The sequence below is a fragment of the Convolutriloba macropyga genome, chromosome 11 (genome assembly GCF_964194025.1).
Source record: "Convolutriloba macropyga chromosome 11, txConMacr16.3, whole genome shotgun sequence".
Classification (NCBI taxonomy): domain Eukaryota; kingdom Metazoa; phylum Xenacoelomorpha; order Acoela; family Convolutidae; genus Convolutriloba; species Convolutriloba macropyga.
This window is the reverse complement of record NC_134478.1, coordinates 40,514,612-40,537,042: the sequence shown is the minus strand read 5'-3', so window position 1 is coordinate 40,537,042 and position 22,431 is coordinate 40,514,612. Positions and strand designations below refer to the sequence as shown.

At 35.3% G+C, this 22,431-nt stretch overlaps 1 protein-coding gene across 3 annotated transcripts in view; it reads left to right on the top strand.

Moving 5' to 3' along the window:
* LOC142349473 (netrin receptor UNC5B-like) overlaps positions 1-19,887 on the top strand; it is a 35,448-nt gene extending 15,561 nt beyond the window's left edge. For all 3 annotated transcript variants that reach the window (XM_075401058.1, XM_075401059.1, XM_075401057.1), the window contains exons 6-15: positions 302-547; positions 2,087-2,509; positions 4,615-4,686; positions 9,067-9,721; positions 11,321-11,553; positions 13,804-14,063; positions 16,727-16,954; positions 17,474-17,806; positions 18,139-18,308; positions 18,766-19,887. In XM_075401058.1, the coding sequence (XP_075257173.1) occupies positions 302-547; positions 2,087-2,509; positions 4,615-4,686; positions 9,067-9,721; positions 11,321-11,553; positions 13,804-14,063; positions 16,727-16,954; positions 17,474-17,806; positions 18,139-18,308; positions 18,766-19,060 (2,915 nt within the window). In that variant the 3' untranslated portion in view covers positions 19,061-19,887. The remainder of the gene's footprint in view (positions 1-301; positions 548-2,086; positions 2,510-4,614; positions 4,687-9,066; positions 9,722-11,320; positions 11,554-13,803; positions 14,064-16,726; positions 16,955-17,473; positions 17,807-18,138; positions 18,309-18,765) is intronic.
* Positions 19,888-22,431: the final 2,544 nt, after the last annotated feature.

Sequence of the window (22,431 nt, the reverse complement as noted above, 5' to 3'; positions counted from 1 at the left end):
TTTGCTTGAATTTGGTGCTCAATGTTTTGCCCGAAGCGTGTAATGTTCAACAAAAGTTTCCAGTCAGTTCCAATTGGGTCGAACCCAGATTGGAATTATCATTTTTACTTTACCTTAAACATGATTTGATAACATTGTCAGATCGAGGTCAGGCAAATAGAAAAATCCTTTTCTTGTTCAAAAACGGAAATATTAAGATATTTGTGAGTATATTTGTTAAGTATATTTGAAAAATTTTGATATGGTTATTGCTTCAAATTAAGAAAATTTTGAGAAATTGAAAAAACTATGATTGTTTCAGTGACTGGCACATGGTCACCCTGGTCCGAATGGAGCGAATGCTCATCCCAGTGTGGCCGAGGAATCCAACAGCGACACAGGGATTGTCATTTCACACCCCTCACACCCACACAGGCTGCTAAAGCCGGTCACCTGCAACAGCAGGCTGTGACGTCACAAACTGTGAATAACGGAATGGGAAAGAATGGGAACAATGTGTGCAAAGGGGAGGCTACGCAAACTGCAGATTGCACCAAAATGTGTCCACGTAAGTGAAGTGTCTGTGCACAACGGTTTCTATGATTTCCTTCTTACAGTATAACTTTAACGTTAATGAAAGTTCTTATAAGTTCGATAACATCTTGTAAGATCTAGCGAGATTCTTGCACAAAAAGTGTCATCTTCCAACATTAACTTATGTTTTCAAGTTAGGCGTACAGACATGCAATAGGTTAATTAAATTTGCAAGCTAATAATTTTGTTACTTAAATTTTTGTCTCAATTATTAAGAACTCAATCCTGATCCATGTGTATTATTTGCTGTTTGAGGGCATGCCAGGAGTCAACTTTTAATCAGTTTCATTATTGCTGAATGGACCAAGTTGATTTCACAGGCAAAATACCTTCAAATGTCACGAGCAAAAAAATCGAGTAATCCAATTAAATTATGTTTTACACTAGAACTATTTATCTTGAACTTTGAAACCGTCGTTTGGTGTCGTTTTTATCGATTTTTTATGATTTTAAAAGCGTTCACAGTTTTTAATGGTGTGTGCAAAATATATTGACCTCTTATTCCATTGGAGTCAAAATTAGTCCGATGTAAACATTTTTTATTGATTAAAATCAATTTTTATGGCTTGTGCTGCTCAGCAGGTCGCCAACGAGTCTGTTATGTGAAAAGCCGTTTTACGAGTTAATTAAAAAGTTAATTAACCGTACCACTAATCCAGCTCTAACCACTGGGCAGACTCGAGGGAGCCAGCTTGATAAATAGAGAGTAAGCCAATTAGTCAATTAATCTAAGCGAGCTCACCTGTCCAATTATTAGCAATTATAACTCTCTCATAACCAATTAAGCGCTTTTTTGTATACTCTAGTCAATTATTCGATTATGGCTTAGCAAGTCTTAAAGCAACAAACTCTAGTGGTATTTTCATAAACAACACTGCTCCAAACAACAAGAGCATAAATACGTAAAAGTGAAGATTCTGTTCTGATCAGAAGTTCTTTTTAAATTAAATAGATTAATGAGTATACGTCTCTTTGTGTTTATGTAAGTTTTGCTCTTTTTAATGAGCAAGTGCGTGTATGCGCTGTCATTTCTGTCTAAGTGTATATGTGCATGTGAGTGTGCGTATGCGTGTTTGGCGCTCGGGGTGATAATTAGTGATGCCGATGTTGGTATGCCAGATTGGACCAATTTAGTAATAAAAACATTTAAAAATCTTCTCTTAATCTATCTATCTCAATTTTCATCCCAAAATTGAAAACATTTTTATGTTAACTGAGAAACTCACGCTGGTTGTTCAAACATGATCTCATGTTGAAAACGATGATTTCATACTCGAGGGTCGAGGCAATTGATTAATTTCTATAGCATTTCAGTAATAACTTGAGAAAGTTTTCAAAATCCAAATAAACAGCAAGATCTTCAGAACTGCGGGGTTTCGTTAAGCAGATGTTGCATCAAGGCTATTACCGCAAGTCAAGTCAGGTTTTTTCTTGATCTAGATTTTGAAGTGTGATATCATTTGTTTGTTTGTTTCCTAATTAATGTCAACTAAAATTTGTTTGTTTGTTTTAGAAGATGGAGGTTGGAGCGAATGGGGGACGTGGCACGCATGCGGAATCAACTGCGTTAAGTACCGGAGAAGAGAATGCAACAACCCACCCCCTTCACACGGGGGAGTTCCCTGTTTGGGGACCGGTCTGGACCGGGCAAACTGCACCGGAGGCGAATGCACCAGAACTGGTCCTGGCATGTACACGGCAGATGGCACACCAGTTCTTACGGGAGGTAACAATGGTGGATCAATGGGTGTGAACAATAACGGGAAGAATGGTCCGATTGTGAGGCACGACCCAGCCCATATTTCTTTGAAAGAAGTTTTGCTCTACGTTGGGCTCATAACTATAGTTGCTGTCTTCTTGGCAGTCGCGATGGCAATTGTGTATCTATTGCACAGAAGAAACAAATTTTACACTGGCGTGCTGTCCATTGACGAAAGTAAGTATGAATCGATTAGTAGGCGGTTCGAATCCGCTTGTCTCCAAAATTTTGCGTGCTTGATTTTTATTATTTTTTCTAATTCAAGCTGGGTGGTTTTTAATAACCCAGATGAGATTTAAAGCTTTCGCACTTTTGCAAGGCTGTCACTGATTAAACCTCGGCTTAAAGCGGGGAAAACTTAATCAAAAGTGAGAAATTTTCAATAATTCCTTGCAGCTTTGAGCGGAGTAATTAATGAATTTCTGCTTTTCATCTGAAATATTGAATTCTCTCCCAGGTCTGTTTGTAATTGGCACGAACCTGTTCATTGACTTATTTGTATTCATCCATAGATTATAAATCACGCAAAGTTTGGCAGCATTTTCTTTCCATCTTTCTATTTTAGTTTTCCTTGTTGTTTTGTTGTTAACTTAATTATGCTAGTTTTTGACATTTTTGAGGTTAACGTTTTGTGTGAAAAGGTTTTATTTCCTTGTTATTATGCTGAATATTGACTGTATAACCTTTTAATCTAAGGAAGGAAAAGTACTTTTGTTTTTTTTACGACTCTAAGGGAGACTGAAAGCGAAACTAAAAAATGTAAAAGGAGTAATTACAAATTACACACTTTTCATTTATATCTTGCATTTTTATATGCTTATAGAAGCGCCATTTTTCTGAACAAAATTTTTTATTCAAACTGAATTTGGTTCTTTTTCATCAAAATTGAATACGAAAACCGTTTCCATGGAAGAGCGAATTGAAATGACTTGAAGAACGAATTCAGTGGGCATGGTTTAGGCAAATTTGTGACATAAATTGACTACTTTGAGTTGAATTATCAACAGCTTTGTAATCCTCTTCACCACTAAATAAGAATGGCTCTCAAATCTAGTTTTAATTAACTGATGTGTTTCGTTTGTTTTTTTCCATCACACGAAAACACCAAATGATGTTTGAAATGATATTAAATTTTGCCTCAATATCGATCGTACGCATTTAATGTAAAACATCAGCAGCGTTCAATAGTTACAGCGAAACCTGACAGGAAACAATGTGTATTTGAATTACTTTTTCCTGTTTTTCGAGTGAAAAATTGCGAAATTGCCATTTGTTTCCGCGAAAAAAAATAAACTTAAAATTTTCTGCTGCTTTAATTTTGTGTTGTCGTTGACAAATTCTGTTTGTTCGCACTTCAGCTAAAACGAAGGGAGGGAAAAAGTGATAAATGCTTGAAATCTCTTGAAAATGTTCAATTCAGATCTGTGAAATGAGCTCAAGTTTTTGCTTTCAATTTAACTTATCTAGGCTACAATGCCATTGAGAATTTACGTAAAGCGTCACAATTCTGAGTCGCTTTTAATCTAACTGCAGATTTTTTGCTCCTTTTGCAACTTGAGAAGCTTCAAATGATAAAACAGGAGCTGGGAAAGGAATGAATAAAATAGGAAATGAAAATGTTGGTTGAATTGTGTTTTTGTTTTTGTTCTTCTATCTTTTCCATGTTGTTTTGTTGATGTTGTTGTTGTTTTGAAATGAGACGCCGAAATGACTTTAGTGTTTGGACGTTATAGCTCCAATATGTCTGTTGTTGAAGCTCCTAATATTGAGCTGGTTTCCTCTTTTTATGGCCTATTTAGTTACATAGAAAGAGACAAATTTAATTCATTCAATTCAAATGAAATTATGAACAAGAAATAGCAATTTTTTCAGAAAGACATGTTGTTCAGGTTTCCTTCGCGCTTTTATGCAGAATTTTTTCATGCGTGGTGAAGTACTAAATTCAACTGGCGTTGAAACAGAACGAATTGAAACAATTTTTCCCCTTCAATGTCGTTTTCATGGACTTTTTCTTAACCTTAAAACTACACCCCCCCCCCCCCCCGTATGCAAAAAATTAACATTTGTTAATGAAACTTTAACATTTTAAAAACAAGTTTTGAATTGTAATAGTAGTTTTATCTATCAAATTCTTGTACTTGGAAAACTATTAATTATTTGTGCGCGCTTTTATGATAACAAGAGAATTTCACGCCATAAAAATCAACATCATACTTGGCAAATATGTGTAATTTTTTAGTGAACTATTGTTTGCTTATCCTTGTTTATTTGTTTGTTTTCAGGACATCATCACTACCCTACACTGTCTTACACAACAGACTTGCCAATGTCAAAGTGTTCTGGAAAAACCAACGGTTAGTGATTCATTATTTAGTTATAGTTTTATGACTCATTTTTTTCCATCGAACGCGCTCGTGCAAAATTTGGACAAGTTTCGTTCCGCCAAGGTTATTTAAGCTTAGCATCAAAGTATTGAACATCATTTTGTGATCTTTGATATCCTAAAATTAACCAAAAAATGTTAATCTTAACAGAAATAATGTTTCCTTTTCGGTCAAATACAAAATGATGTAATTAATGCGCTGTTCTGTCCATAAATCTATCATCTGGTTGTTAAGATGAGCTCTTTGAAGTCAAGATCATAATCATATTTGAAAAACATCTTGCAACGCAAAACACAGCGCCAGTTCCTTTTGATCAGGCGCCAAAAAACATCCGGCTGCTTAATGTCATTATTGTTTTCTACGAAGGTCCTAAAGAATATTTATTAGCTTGCAACTTATATAAAAAGGTAATGATTTCTTTTGATATAACATAGTCATTTCTCTTATCTCTATTTTTACCGCTGATGTCCTATTTAACATCAGTTTATAACGCATGTGATGTCATAAGTAACGGTTTACAATTGGTTGGACATTGATGGTTTTGAGCGTTTTGTTGTCTTTTGCAACTGCGTCGCATTTTCCCCAACAAAAGTGATCATTTTCAAAATGACTCAATTGAGCATGAAAAGGCCTGATGTATACCATGATACAACCATTGAGCACAGAGCCATAGTCGAGTGCCTCAATAACGGTCTGTCCCTAAATATTCTTTGTTGAGTGGAAAGCAACTGCTCTTTTGGGACCAATTCAAAATCCTTTCTTCCCTTTGATCTCAAGTTGGAAGGGATGAAAATTTTTTCGTACGATCCGACTAATTGCTGTCCTCTAGAAACTCTCATATTTTTTACTCTCTCTTAAATGTAAACATTAGCTAACTTTGGTACCTTGTGCTTGTGTATTTTTTACTCAATCCGATTTCCAATTATTTTTCACACATCCCATTTCTTTGAAAAAAAAATGTAGCATTGTGAATCAGAAGACAATCATTGCTCAAGTAATTTTCTGAAAGGTTTTTAAACAAATCAGTAAAAGTAATTGCTGCAATTTTTGTTGCCAAAATAAACAATGCAATTTCTTAGAAAACAGCATTTACAGGGAAATTTCCGATTTTACCACCCCCTTTCAAATTTGCCCTCCCCTTTTGTTGTTAATTGTATGTTTACATTCATTAGAGGGAGTGCTTTTGAATAATCAAGACCTCATTGTAAATTCACAGTTGCCTATTCAAATCCTCCCTTCAATGCTAATTTCTGCTAAAGTGGTTTTGATTTACACGGTTTGAGGTTTTTTCTTGCTAATGGCTTTTTGATTGGGTTCAGGTGTACATTCATTGGATTAAGAGCAATTCACCGAACTCTTCTAAAAGCCCTTTTCTGACTGTTATGTACTTATTCTAGCAGTGTTGAATTTCTTTCCTTTTAAGGAATTAAACGCTTCTTAAATTTACATTTTTAAAACAGCCCTTCATCAAGCTGAAAATGAAACACGAAGTGTTGAACAATTTCTGATGTTTTTATGTTTTTTAGAGTCCTGCAAAATGAAAATAATTTTAGCTGAACAATTTAGTGAACATTTTCAAGGTTATATTTTATACCTGTGTTTATTATTTTCACTTTTTGGGAAAAAAAGATGGTCTTAATTTTTCCAAGCAAAAGTTTAAAGTTTCTTTTGAAAATCTGGTATTATTGGTACAGCGATTTTTAAACCAAACAATCGGAATCAAATTTCAGTTTAAAGTTAAGAAGTCAATTTGAGTTGATTGTTCTTTTCATTGAAGAGATAATCTGAACTACTTGAAATGTGGCCATTGATGTATTGTTTGTATGTCTTTAATCAAATATCCGTCTAATCCCTGCCATTGTGTCCACGTATTATGGATATAATAGCCATAATTGACCCATAGATGCATCCTTTATACTCCGTCTGAGCTTCTCCATCTTCCTCTGATTATTTTTCACTATTTTAAATATCTAACCGGGCAACCATTCCCTATTTTCTCCTTCCTTTTATTTGACTTTCAATCAATTAAATCCTCGTTAATTCTCTTCCAACTAATCTTAAAATACCACCCCACAGCTACCTCTCAGGTCAATTGACCGATCGTTATTTTAGCTTAAAAGTCCTTTTAAACAATTAAAAATCAATTTAAGCATTGTTCATCTTGTATTTGACATCAAACTTAAAATAAACTTTTTTTAATGAAATCGAGAATTGAGCTCACTTTCAGATGTCATGGTTTTTATTTCCAACCGCATTTTTAAAACCGTAAAACTTTATTCTCCTTTTTCTGAATCGCGACAATGTGACAGTTCTGCTAAATTGTATGTCGGCTCAATTGGTTTGTGAATGCATCTGATAATAATTTGTTGTGATGTGTTCCGAATTGATTTCTCAGTTTAATTCTGTCCCCATTTATCTTTTGATGAGTCTCTATCCCTTTTAACCCTCACATCCAATCCAAATCCATGTGTGCGTGTCTAAGTGTGTCCAGACTTGATGTCTCTCGCATGTGTTCCTACTTCCTTCCAAATGCACGCGCGTGCCAGACTTTTTGTAGCCTACAAATTGACCCAATCATTTCGAGTCAATAACCCCCACATCACCCCTCCCCCTCCCCCTAAACCCATCACCCCTCCCTAACAACCATCTATTCCTATTGCCGCTAGAGTAGCCATTTTGCGCCCAACGTAACGTTTGTTTGATTTCAAATTCTTTTGCTCAATTATGTTAAAATAAACTAGTTTTCACGTGAAGTTTTTTGGCCTTATTATTCGGTAATGAAGAGAAGTTATCAGACTTTGCGGAATTTGGGTGCATTTAATTGAGCCAATTTTTAAGATTGTAGAAAAATTGCTACAAAATTTAAGTGAAATAGAATTGTGAATGTTGCGTGCAATTACTGATAGGACAATAAGTTACTCACGCTATATAACACTATCTAAAGACCTTTGATGAATGAACAGAAAATTGCCTCAATTTAGATAAATGATCGTACAAAGTTCCCCAGTTTCCCAAGACTATTAGACAACAATTTTTCCATCATTTCAATGGGAAAATTCCTAATTCGGATGCATCTTCCTGTCAGTTCGTGACTTTCATGATTTTTTTTTACACTTTTCACGTTTTTTCAGGTCCAACAAGAAATCGTGATTATCATATAATTTTAAGGTTGACGAAATGTTTGATTGAAGTCGATTTTTAGCAGATGTATAGCTTGAAACATTATTTGATGATGAAATTTTTGTGACTTTTAGAAGTTTGGTTACTGAAGCATCCTTTCAATTACACTTGCATATGTTGTTAACTTGTAAGTGCTAATAGAGAAATGTTTTATTACAACAAGGTTATCATAAGTTCATTCGACATAAACGTGGCTTTCTGGTAAAAAAAATTAAGAAAAAAAATGTGTTGGAATATGTTTATTTTTGACGCCTTGTTTACTAGCCAAGATATCATTGAAAGAAATTAATAAAATTCTTGGAATTTTTGTTGATTTATTGTCTGATTCGTTTTTTTGTTGTTTGTTAGAATCGTGTTGTGCTGTCGGGGATATTTTGGACTTTTGGTCTCCTAATGTTTTATTGGCATTTTGAGAGCATAAATTGGCCGGCGATTTGGAAAAGAGATACGCGACACCTATCCACTGGAGCAAGACACTTTGGCTGTGATACTAGTTATTACAAGTTAATAACTCCACATTATAACTAGTAACCAAGACAGTTAAACCAGTGTACAAACTAAGAGGCAGTGGTGTGAGTTGAACGTGGTTATAAAAGTGTACTAACTTAATCTCTTATTTAATACCCAATCAATTGTTCCGAACAGGTGCGTTTGCCCTAATCAGCAGTCACAGATCAATCAACCCAATTTGGGGGATCTCTGAAAATGGGCTAAAGTGACAGGGCTCACGTAGACATGCACATACTGGGAACGAATTAATACTAGTCTTAATATCTGCACTTCGGACTTTGACTATTTCGCAACATGTATTCTCTATCACAAGCAGATTAAACATGCGGTCAGAAATTGACCAAGGCTTCACTTTTGTAATGAACGAGGCCTTTCATAACATACTCCGGCAAATGGGGACGCATTTTGCTAACGTTACTTGACATTATAGAACCGCAACAATATTTCTACGGTGTCTTTATTTCAAGCACTACAAATCATGACAAAATCGATGCCTAATATTCGCTTATAGTTATGTATAAAGGATAATATTACCTTGTTTGAAGTGCATGATGATAATTTTTCAGCTGAGTTCCAAAGCTTTTTCTCAAGTGTCAAAAGGAACAGCTTCAAAGTAACAAAGAGCAAGCAAGCTAATAATTAACCCTTTGTTCGCTTCAGGCTCACTAACAAACATGATCGACATGCCATATCACATTTCACACAGTCACTTGTTGAGACATCCTGGACAACACGGATCCCTATCAACAACACCGCTAAACCCCCACGCCCACTACCATAACTACCACCCCCACCTCATGTCAGCCGGGGGTGGAGCTTCGTCTTGTACAGGGTCACATACGTCACAGCAACATCTATCAACTGCCACTACTACAACGACAATTAACCATCATCATAATTCGCTACTTTCAGCTGCAAGTCCAACGTCCGGCGGTGGCGCTGGCTCCGCAACCGGAAGCAACGTCAGCCCCCCTTCGTACATGAGCAGTGATATTAACAGCACTCAAGGTCTGCAACGATCTCTAACCCCTACGTACCAGTACATCGAAGAACACAACCAGTCTGCAGCGAATTCGCCCACTGGACCAATTGCGGACATGATTGGAGCTCCGGGAATTGCCATGATGCCTATAATGACCTCGGGGCCTATGGACTTAACTCACACTGCCAGTTCCCTCTACAGTGCCCATGATCCGCATTATGCCCATATTTCTGAATCTGAGTTTGGTCCACATAATAGACAACTGAACAACAATTTGGCGAGTTCGGCCAACCCTGCAACGCATAAATCCAAGAGAAATAGCGTTCATTCAAGGTAAATTTCAGTTAGAAACCTTTTTTCATTTTTTTAAAATGTTTTGTTTCAATTTGACCGTACGGATATTGTCTACAGTACATAAAATAGTCCGTTTTGAACTTAAAATAGGATCTTGAGATACGTTGAGCTATAAATATTTTATTATCTCATGATAACCTGGATGTGGAAAGTTCTAAGAATGGGAGAATATGATAAATTGATCGGCTTAAATTGATTAGCTTGTATATCAGTTTCTCATCAGAACAATTCATGAAAGCGTGTTGATTTTAAAAATTCAAGAGGTAGGAATCATTTTACATTTTGTATCGATGATTTTGGATTTGTAGATACTTCCAGTGACTGTGTAGTTTGGTTTTGTTGTTTCTGGATGACTCTTTTGTGTTTTGGGACATCAATCAGCTTCGAATGCGGCACTCCCCGTGTTGCGAAGACGGATGCTGAATAATAAATTGTTGAGTGCGCCTTTTGAAGTTCATTTTAAAATATCTAATCTATCTTCCCATTGTCATCTGTTCACCTCATTTTGCGTGAAGAGAGAGTGAACGAAAAACTGCTCTGATCTCAACTAGACCAAATCATGTCTTTTGTACGGACTCTTAACGTTTATAATACCCATACCCCTTATGCTACTACAATTAAACTACCCCCTCCCCCTCCCCCTCATCCACGCCCCAATTCACAAAATATCCACAATCAATATCCATTTCATGTAATCAGAACAGCGTTGTTTCTGAGCCTAACATAATTAAAGCCTTTCATGCAACCGCATTATCAATCGATAATTTGATGGAAAGTACTTAAAACAGCAGTTTACAGCTTTTTGCTAATTTCGGTGTCAAATTGTTTTCAAAATGCGGCCTGATCAAAGTCAATACCAGTTATGTCAATACCAATATTTGCAACAAAAAGCTCTTATGGGACCTATTATTTGTTCATATCAATTTTTTCAAATACTCTTGCATTAAAATTTATATTTCAATTTTGACTTGCGATCAAATTTCCGTACCTATTGCTAATTTACCACTTAAAAATGAGTATTATAGTCAAAAATAACATGTTGCTATCACCGGGGGAAAAGATAGTCTTTTTAAAACAACGAATGCGCCAATTGTTTTTGTTTCAAGTTGCCAAGTGTTCAGTTTTAATAGTCGACGGGTCGCGTCTTAAGAGCTATAGATGTCTCGAAGACATTATTGAAAAGAAAATCTACGCAGTTTTAAAAACAAAACGGTATAGGCTTCACGTACGAGTGTTTGAAATAAAAATTACATGGTTAGTTCTTAAGTACTGAAAATAATACGAAGACAACATTGGAACAAAAATGGACATATTTTTCACGACAAATTAAGGCCTTTAAAAACAAATGAAAAATGTTCTAAAACTTTACCCAGATTATATTATATACCCAAAATATTTTTCAATAGATAAGATGTTAATTAACAAATAAGACGGTTATTAGACTCATGGTAAATAATATTAACTGATTGTCAAAATAATATATATTTTTTAAAAATTAAAAATTGCGTAAAAGATACCGTAGAGCAAAAGTTCCCCGACTAGAGTTTTTGAGTCTTTTCATAAGACGAGGATGTTTAGGTTCAGTGTTGATTCTGGGCATTTTGGCGACCAGGCATCGCACAATTCTAGTGAGACAAATCAAGGTACCGGAGAAGACCATGGCAATGCTAACCCGAACCAGACAACTGGGTGGAGACAACACCAGCCAGTGTACACTTGCACCTCTCTCCTGCCTCCCTCGATTGACCCTGGAAGTGTGGCTGTCGGGATGGTCGGTTATGCGGGTGGTCGTTTGTCTTTACCAGAATCAGGTAATTAATTCGTAACGGTATTAAAGTCTATTTAATTATCTTTGTTACATGTTCTTTATTGAGTTGCAACTTAACAGTACCAACTGAAACTGATTGACTCGGGGGGGGGGGGGGGTTCCAGTATGTTCTTAAAGTTACAATACTATGGACCACTAAATACCTTAATAACCAAAATTTTCTTCAATGGCCTAACCTGTTAATCTCTTCTGCATTTCTGTTGATTTAAACAATTTTTAGTTTATTATGATGTTTTCTCAGCTCATAAAGATCATGTGGTATCAATCAAGAGCCTCTGTTTATATGTTTGCATGGTTAACTGAAACCCACAAACATGTCTTTAATGATTTCTAAGACTTTTCCTTTTATTGGCAACTCAGAAGTTTGAATTGATGAATCAAATGTCATCATTTTAAGTTCTATGGTAACGCCATCATTGTTGTCCTGCGTTGTACATAACTCTAACCTGTCTGATAAATAAACAATTAAGTAATTAATTACATCACCTTGTGTTTCATTAAATTTCGCTTACCAAATTGACTGACCTAACTTATATTTTGTTTGTTTACTAATTTGGTTCTTTAACAGACGGAGCATCGAGTGCTGGATACGGTATTTATACCTTATTCTATCTCAAGCTCTTTGTTTCTATCAATTTAAATTACACCCACCCACCCCACGTTTCATAATCGCAACCCGCGCCCATTATAATTTACCACCTCTCCTGCGCCAGCGTCATTATATGTCTTGAAAATTTCCATTTTCAAGGGGGAGGGGTCATTACTGCTTCGATTTATCTGATCACTTTCTGTTTTGTGTTCAAAGAAAACTGTCTTATTTTCTTGCATTCTTTCTCGCTTTCTTCCTTCTTTCTTCAAAAATATTGAGTGTTTGTTTATCGTTTCACTTGTTTTCTGTAAAAAAAAATAGTACTATTCTTTATTTCGAAACCCAATTTTCAGCAGTTTTTGACTTTTTGCTTTCAATCTCATAGAAAAAAATAGACCTATCGTTCCTAAAAATTAACTAAAAGAACAATATGTTTAAGCAGTAGTGCTTGACTCAACTATAACTTCATTTAAGTTAAAAAAATTTAAGTTAAAAAAGACAGTGAATAGTTAATTTAGCCTCCCTTGATAAATTTGCAAGGCCATTAGTTTTCTCCAAGGGGTTTTTAGTTATTTCTTGGAATAAAAACTTGCAAATATTAGACATAATCAAAAACGCATCAAAATGTTCTACAGATCAATTTAGGTTGAATACATTTTAACACAAATTTAATCGAATATATTTGATCTGATGTAAGTTGCTTCGTATCTAATCCTCACCCGCTGTTTTTCCTTATTAACCCGCAGTAAAACAGCGCCCTAACCAGGGAATGCTGCAAATAAGAACTCCAGGTTAAACCTCCCCCTTTTCCCCTATTCGTGCACTAGGTCTCAAATTTCACCGAAGGCTTCCCTGCGGAGAAATAAATTTACAACTGTTTGATTTTTTAAAACAGAAAGCGGCGAGAGTTAATGAGGAATATCAGACTAAATTACATAGCTCTGAAAGACGAAATGTGATCAAATTGCATTTAACGGAATCTAATCACACCTTGATAGAGCTGTGATCACATTTTTTCCTTATTTTTCTCACAATTTTGGCTCCGAATGACTGAGAAAAACAATTAGCCTCATCAGCCCAAATTTTCCCTATTTCCCCGGAATTTTCATGTTTTCCACTCTTTGTTCACACCCTGTATCGCTGCAAGAACCCGCGTGTTAATTAGTTTTCTCAGTTTTTCCTCCCTTGGATTTTTTAAATAAAAAACGTTGAATTAATTTACAGCATTTTTTAAACAGAAAAACTCCACCCCTTTGCTGCTATGGATTATATTCGGACAAATTAGCTCATTTCTTGTTTTTGGCGAAAAGATTCCCCGCTTTTATAAGGATTCATTACAACATCAGATATTGATGATAAAATGAAAAGGGTTCTATTGATTGAAACATTGAGTTGCTGAGAATTAATTTAAAGCCAACAAAATACATCAAATCAATTTTGTTCAATTTTTGTTTCCTGAAAAAATTGACTTCCTTTTTTGTATTTTGAATTGAAAAAAAGTTTTAAGGTTTCTATTTATTCGATAAGGTTTCCTAATTGTGAATCATAAATAGTTTTTCAAACTACGAGTGTCAATTCACTGAATGTTGATTGTTTACTTTGTTTCGTTTTTGTTTACTGTATTTTGATGTTGGTTTGTTTCAGGTATCAGTTTGCTAATCCCAGAAGGCGCGATTACCCAAGGAACAACAGAAGAACTGTTCCTGGCCTCATCTAGCGACATAAGTGAAAACCCAAGACTTTTAAACACACGAGACTCAATTCTGTCTGCGACCGTTTTTGCTGGCCCTCCTTCGGTCAAATTTCTCAAACCTGTCATCCTCAGTTTTGACCAATCAGCGAGCAGAACTGAGATCGATTGGACGACTAGTCTTTATACACAGGCGCCAAATGCCGATTGGAAGGTGAGCCAAAATTCACCTCTTCGATTTTTCTGATAACGTGAATTTCAATACGTCCTGTTCAATACGTACAATCAAAATGTCACAGAGAAACGTAGGAGTACCTTTTGGAAGTCGCAAAAGTATGCATATCGTTTTTCTGAAATTTTCCTAGTTTTTCACTAAAACACACATTTTTATACATAAAGCTCGATGCTAAGCAGCTTTCTTCAAAGAGATTTTGAAAATTTATCTTTTGAACTGGTTAACTCCTTACATCTTGAAATCGCTCTGAGTTTTTTTTTAAATGCAAGTTTCTTAAATAAGAACTTGTATTGAGAAACAGTAAAAAAATACTGTTGAAACTAATTGTCAGCTCATTTTTCCAACTTAAAGGCCCTTTTGTTGAAAGCCGCCACCTCTAACGAGGTTTGAAAGATGTGAACAATCTAATTTGCACTTGCAAGTGTTGCTAATATGCTTATATAATAAGTGATTGAGCCGATTTTCAAATGAGCCGCCACTGATTGAAACAACCGATTATTCAATTACATCTCTTCAGGGAATTCAATTGAACTTTCCTTTTTATAATTTTTAAAATTTTCTTCTTCCAAACTTTTCCTTTTTCCATTTTTTTTGCTGCTTTGAGTTTTCTCATGATTTTTTTTCTATTTTTCCACATTGAACTTTTCTTCATTTTTTTCGAATTTTTCCAATTTCCTTCAAACTTTCATTTTTCAAACTGTTATTCTTTTTTTCCAGATTTAACTGCTTTCATATTTTTAATTTTCCGCTGCTTTTAGATCTCATCCCTATTATTTTTGTTTTGAACTATCTGTTCAGTTTTTATTTTTATTCAATTGCGACATCAGAAATTTTCAATTTTTCTTCTGTTGTGAGCTTTTTTAGTCGATAAGTGATAAGACTGAGTTGGTTAATAGTGTGTTAAGAGCTTGTCACTGCTTTGTGTGTTATGTAATAGCAGATAAGTGCAAATAAGTGAAGGAGTGAGTCAAATAGGAAATTGCATTTGAACACTCGTGAGGGTTCTCCTCATTACCCATAGGGAAATTGGGTTATGCAAAGGGGGGGCAGGGGAGAGGTATATAATAACTTAGTTAAGAGTCTGATTATGATTGTGATTAGAAAGCTGTCAAAGTTAATAACTCAGAGCCTAAAGCAAAGTGATCAATATCATAGTGCTTATAGTTTTTTATTTGGCGGCTGCGATTTCTTTGAATTTGAAAGCAAGAGTTTAAAGCATTCATTTACGTCTTTACGTTTAAAAATATTTAGAAGTGTGTTTAAGGAAATAAGGGTTGTCTTAAATTTGTCGGTACGGGCCAGTTTTTATAACGAAAAACTAATTTAGAACGCTCAGAATGATTTTTAAAATAAAATAGAATTTTTAATGATTAAATTTTTCATCTTAATGCTTCAACTTAATAGTTATTTATTCGTTTTTTTTAAAAAAGAGAATATTCGTTGGCAATTTTTTGTAGAGAAAAACCTCCCCAAATTTGGATTGAAAAGTAAATTTTGACGTGATTGACGGACAGGTTGTCCACATTTGCCCTTTATTTATAAACCATTCTAGTCAGAAGAAATCAGAATGAATAAATGGAACAATGTATGAAATCTTTTGGGAATTGCGATGAGTCAAGTGCGTTCCAATCTGCACTCAATCATCGGATGAATTATACGGAGTGAAGTTGGAGTTGTAATGTGTTATAACTAGTAATAACCATCAATGGGTTATAAGTGCAATCTGGAATAGGTTAAGTGTGGTTATAACGATAATTGTAATAACCGTAGCTGCTTTGGGTTCCGAGTTAAAACGCAGACAAGGATGATAAAACTTAAGTGACTATCTTAGGTAGTTATCGGATCTTTCCTCACACAACTGATTCTCCTTTTTTCTCTAAAATCTCGATTCCGTCAACAATATATACGATGAAAATATAATGTTTCTTTAGAATTGTAAAGTAGCGCAAAGGCGTTCTAGATTTGATTGTGACATAAAAGAGCTAGGGATATTTTTTGAAGGATTTTTATATTAAAAATTGATAACAACATTGACTTTGATGTCGGTGTAAGTTGATAAGGATATGAGTGAAAGTATCATTGGTGAGTCACAATACGGCAATAAAAACACTTTTGTGAGCTTTCGGACTTTTTAAATAAAAAATTAGCTGGTTGAAATAGCGTAGATGCTTACAAATGATTTATTGATGAGAAGAATATTATCCAACCCTACTCTTGTGAGGGAAGGAGTTAATGCCAGTAGAGTGGCTTTTTCAGCCTAAAATGCACTTTTTGTTCCGACTCAACGTTGTTTTTCAATTGCATTCATAGTCAAAAGCTCATCTCAATAAGAAACATCTTCCTTATATTGAGTTTCATGCGCAACATAATTTAGAATTCAGTAAGACTGAAATAGCTGTACCATTCAAATCCAGGGTTCCAGAGGAAACGGATTCAAAAATAGTTTGTTAAGAAACCAGATCATTGTTTTGCATTTTTTCAGTTGCTGCCCCAAGGATGTCATGCAACCCCCAGTTATATAGTAAAAATATAACCCATGTAAAATATGGCCCGTGTTATTTTTTTGGGTTTTTGCATCCACAAAGCTTCGGCGATAAGCTGAATCTTTTTGGCATGTTTATTACAAACATTTGGTTCTTTAGATGTGTGGTGACAGTGGCCCATCAAGCAAAGAGAGCACGATCCACTTTGAGGGTAAAAGTTGTTACGTCATAAGCGAGAGACTCAAGTTCAAGTACTGCCTAGTGGGGAAGGCAACCTCGTCTGCTGTGAAGCAGAACCAGGTTGTGCTGTTTGGAGGATACCTCAAAAGTGGAAGCAACTACAGTGTCAGGGTCTACATGCTAAACGACAATCGCGATGCTCTAGCTGTAAGTTGTTCACACCTGGTCACTTCTCTTATTTTTGAAGTGTAAAGTTAAGAGCCTAACTTCTTTTGAAGTTGACCTTTGAATGCTCATTTTAGTGAGAAGTCTTTTTGGACAAAGCAAAACGCTCATAGCCCCCGAGATCAGTGCCAATATGATTTTTCTGAAAATCGTCTAGGGCGGGAAAAGGGAGGGGGTGTGTTCTCAGTCGTTAAAAACATGGTCGCGTATATTATTTTTGCTCATCAACCCTAATTTACAAACATTTGTGTCATCTATTAATTTAGAGAGTTGAGAATTTAGTAAAAAAAGATATATCTCGACTCATAACTGACTTAACACAATGAGCTTTTCATAATTTTGTATCATTCTTGTAGATTTTGGTTCTCAGAACTAAAGCTCTGTTCCTTTTTCGCAAAAAAAGTGAACACAATTTATGAATCAGAGATTCGGTTTCGAATCCGTAAAGCAGATATCCTTTTGTTACTTATTAACAGAAACCCTCACGTGAAATGTTTTCAGCGTACAATGGGAGATGAAATGAAGATGGGTGGCTTTCTGCTTAACTCGCCTCTCAAGTTGCCCTTGAAATTCGACCAGGGTGCCCTTTCCTTGACCTTGAATGACCTCTGCCCCGAATGGAACAACTCAGCCCAGTCTCAAATCGAAATCCCACTGGAAAGATTATGGAACGACACGAGTGGGAACTTCCACTTGAGCTTTAGTTTCGAATCATCATCAACTTATGAACAGAGTAACATGGCAGTCGCCTCTATTGGCGCTCTTTCGGCGAAATTAAACATCACCCAGGGCGATCAGCAACATGAGATACCGTTCTGCATCAGACCACACGAGGTACGTAATTATCATGGATCCCTTTTGCGACTCAAAAAAATTTTTCAGAACTTGAAACGTTCTTTTGACCTCGACAAACCAAATAATTCATTGATGTTTTTTGGTGATAGTTACTGCAAACTTGGGATATAGGAACTTTTACTTTAGCCGAGGGGGAAAAGTTCTAATAATGTTTTAACGATAGAAAGAGCAAACGAATCTGTTAAGCTATCGATTACAATTTTCAGCTTATTTGAGATAGTATAGCACTCCAATCAAATTTGTCCTCTTTGACCTTAAATTTATGCCGTTAACGGGGGCTATGGTATCTAATATTGAGCATATTTGTTCAGATCCCGATGTGTCCGTTGTTGTGTGAGAGTGCAACTGGTGGGAGTGGTAACAACTGGATGTACAGTAGCAGTGGTAGAGTTTTCAAACTATCCCCCTTTGCAAGGGCTAGACTGGCTGCCGCCTTGAGTGAAAGCTGGACCAAACTGGCCAAAGCTATTGGACTTCAAAAGTGAGTACAGCTTTGTACTTTTTCAGATCCAGACGCTGGATCTAATTTTTACTGGTTTTCTAGGCTTTTTATGCTGGATATTATGACTTATCCATTGATACGAAACCATGAAGGAAGTCAAAATTCCGGTAATGGAGTGCCTGCAGACAGTAGGAATGGTTACCTGAATGGTTGTAGGTCAACTGATTGTGATTCTGCCTCGGAAAGGTGTCCGTTCTTAAGAACCTGCATCCATTGTTCAACCGACGTTCTTTTTTTCAAATATCATAACACTGTTTATGTGGTCAATGTTAACTGCAGCATCATTTTGCACAAAGTATTAATGACAGATGAGAATGGAAAAGTCAGAATACTTTTTTATAAAATTTTATCTGATTCAACAAAAATGTTAACTGACTGTTCTCTGATTTTATGATGATAACGAATTTTTCGGTTTTAAAGTGTCCCTATTTGCCAGGAGTGTAATCGACTACTTGAAGAGACACGCACACCCAGTAGACAGTGTATTGGACATGTGGGAATGCAGAACCCACAGCGAACCCCAGGGTGTAGACTTGATCAAGATATTGACGACCATCCACAGAACAGACTTGGTTCCTCTGATCGAGGCAGAGATCCTCTGCTCCTCTCCCACGCCCCCGAACTGCCCTTCCCCCACACAACAACAACAACATGCTGGCTACGCCATGGCGGGGGGTAACCTAGCCTCATCATCAGACAACAATTCTTGCCACTTGTCATCTTCATGCTGAACAAACAAATAAACAAATCACCCAAGCAGACATTTAAACACTAAATACATAAAAGAATAGCCTACCTGTTCTCGAAACTCCCAATCAACTATGTCACCCAGATCACTGAATGAAGTCACCTTGAACAGAACGCTGTAATCCAATCAATGGAAATTGTGAAGAAACGAATTGATGAATGAATGTAACGAGATAGCAACAACACAACAATTAACCCACGATTGTTCCAATCTGTGAATGTAATCCGATCTTAATTTAACATCAATAGTATCATCAACAAAAAATATTCCGAATCTGTACATCAATTCTCGAACTCAACCTGCATTCTCTCAACACCATGAACAAAATTACAAAAAGCGTCTGAAAGAAACCAATAAATTGTTGTTATTTAGCAACAAAAAGAATGTGTTAACGAATCCGAACAAATCTGAAAAATCCCTCATCAATTAAACCTAACGCCAAATACAAAACCGCCAATTTCGATGTAACGGAATCCTTGAATCACAAATTACCAACAACTTCTTGCAACAGCAACGAAACCTTGAATGTGACGTAATCTCGAACGTGACGTAATCAACATCGTGAACTGAAGACGTTCATTACAAAGCGTCATTGAAAGGTCAACAATATTCTAATCAAAGGAGTATAAAATTGTTCCTGCGTAACACGAAAAAATTATCTAAAATAAACTCAAATAAAACTTAATATTGTCGTTGACCGAAGACAGCAACTAGTCGGTGCTGGCATTTAATTAAAACTTGTTTCATACAAATTTTACATTTCTGTTATTTCAGTTGCAAATTTAGATAAATTCAGTTTCTTTTTAACCATTTTTATTTTATAACTGAGCAGCACTACAGTAGTTGATTCGCATAATATTCAAAAAGAACTTGATCAATAGAATTTTAGTGCGTATTTAAGAGAGTGAACCAAAAAATGCGCGAAAACAGTTGAAGATGGTAGATTAAAGAGTATGACAGCTTGGTTCGCTTGAGTTCAGCTAGCTTAAGCTAAGTGAGTACCCGCTCACTGAACAAGTGGACATAGGAACTGCGCTTAAAAATGGGCAAGGGTGTACAAATTTACCAAGAAATTCGTTACCACTATGTAATAAAGCCCTGTCAAAATTTCAGCGATGAAACGTATGCTTAGACACTAATTAAATTGTATGAGAACAAACCAGGGACAAAGAGCCCATAAGTTTTAACATTTTATCCCAATTTTCGGGACTAAAAACAATATTCTTTAAAGCAAAAATTAATCCAGGAAAAATGCACGGATATCGCCAAAAAATAGTTGAAACAAACTATTTTGAGTGCGAGTTATAATGAAAACAGTAAACAAGAATAATAGACAAGATAAAATTAACAAATTAAATAAAGAGGCTTAATTATGGGAGATTGCTAAAAACTTTGTGACCCATTTTAACCGCAAAAATATCCATGACTTTCAATACAAAAATTCAAAGCTACCTTGACTTCGATTCCAAGAAAGAATTTTACATGTCATCTATAGATAAAAACTGAACGAATTAAAAATTGGGTAACGCATTGGATAAAAACACCAAAAAATGTCACAAACCTGAAATCATGTCAATTGGACTCTTTAAAAAGTTTGACTTCTTCTCTCAGTTGAAATCTTGTCAGTCACGACAAAAGTGCAAATCAAAAATCTGGTCAAAATGATCTGAAAAATCAAAAAGACCCTGGAGTAGTTTTATCCTTAATACAAAATTTCCCAAAGTGCTAATTGACGCTGTCAAAGAAAGCAAAAAACTCAATTTGTTATTTTGCAGAAAAATACTATGTTGTGCACAATTGTGTTTTTCATCTTTCGAGGAACTTTTTTAATGACAATAAAGCAGCAGCCTCTAAAATTTCAAAGCTCCTAGTATGAAAAAATTTACTCGTCATCGAAGCTTCAAGATTGCTGTTTTGGAAAGAGTGCATAAAAAACGTATGCTTAGACACTAATTAAATTGTATGAGAACAAACCAGGGACAAAGAGCCCATAAGTTTTAACTTTTTATCCCAATTTTCGGGACTAAAAACAATATTCTTTAAAGCAAAAATTAATCCAGGAAAAATGCACGGATATCGCCAAAAAATAGTTGAAACAAACTATTTTGAGTGCGAGTTATAATGAAAACAGTAAACAAGAATAACAGACAAGATAAAATTAACAAATTAAATAAAGAGGCTTAATTATGGGAGATTGCTAAAAACTTTGTGACCCAATTTAACCGCAAAAATATCCATGACTTTCAATACAAAAACTCAAAGCTACCTTGACTTCGATTCCAAGAAAGAATTTTACATGTCATCTATAGATAAAAACTGAACGAATTAAAAATTGGGTAACGCATTGGATAAAAACACCAAAAAATGTCACAAACCTGAAATCATGTCAATTGGACTCTTTAAAAAGTTTGACTTCTTCTCTCAGTTGAAATCTTGTCAGTCACGACAAAAGTGCAAATCAAAAATCTGGTCAAAATGATCTGAAAAATCAAAAAGACCCTGGAGTAGTTTTATCCTTAATACAAAATTTCCCAAAGTGCTAATTGACGCTGTCAAAGAAAGCAAAAAACTCAATTTGTTATTTTGCAGAAAAATACTATGTTGTGCACAAATGTGTTTTTCATCTTTCGAGGAACTTTTTTAATGACAATAAAGCAGCAGCCTCTAAAATTTCAAAGCTCCTAGTATGAAAAAATTTACTCGTCATCGAAGCTGTAAGATTGCTGTTTTGGAAAGAGTGCATAAAAAACGTATGCTTAGACACTAATTAAATTGTATGAGAACAAACCAGGGACAAAGAGCCCATAAGTTTTAACATTTTATCCCAATTTTCGGGACTAAAAACAATATTCTTTAAAGCAAAAATTAATCCAGGAAAAATGCACGGATATCGCCAAAAAATAGTTGAAACAAACTATTTTGAGTGCGAGTTATAATGAAAACAGTAAACAAGAATAACAGACAAGATAAAATTAACAAATTAAATAAAGAGGCTTAATTATGGGAGATTGCTAAAAACTTTGTGACCCATTTTAACCGCAAAAATATCCATGACTTTCAATGAAACCATATATATTTTGGAGTCAGATATATCAATATTTGCCGAAAATATGTTTTTTTTAATGGTTTATCGGCATTTTGCAAAAACAACCTGTTCGAATTTTAAATTTTTGATCAATTCTGAATTCGGTGATTTCAGATAACAAACAATTTTTCATTTTTTCGGTTGGTTAACTAAAGAACTCATGTAATCTCTTTTCAATACCGTCTGTCAAAATTTCCAAATCAAAAATATGTTTTCGAAAGCCAAAATGCAGACATTATTTGACAAATTTTGACTCAAATTATTCATTT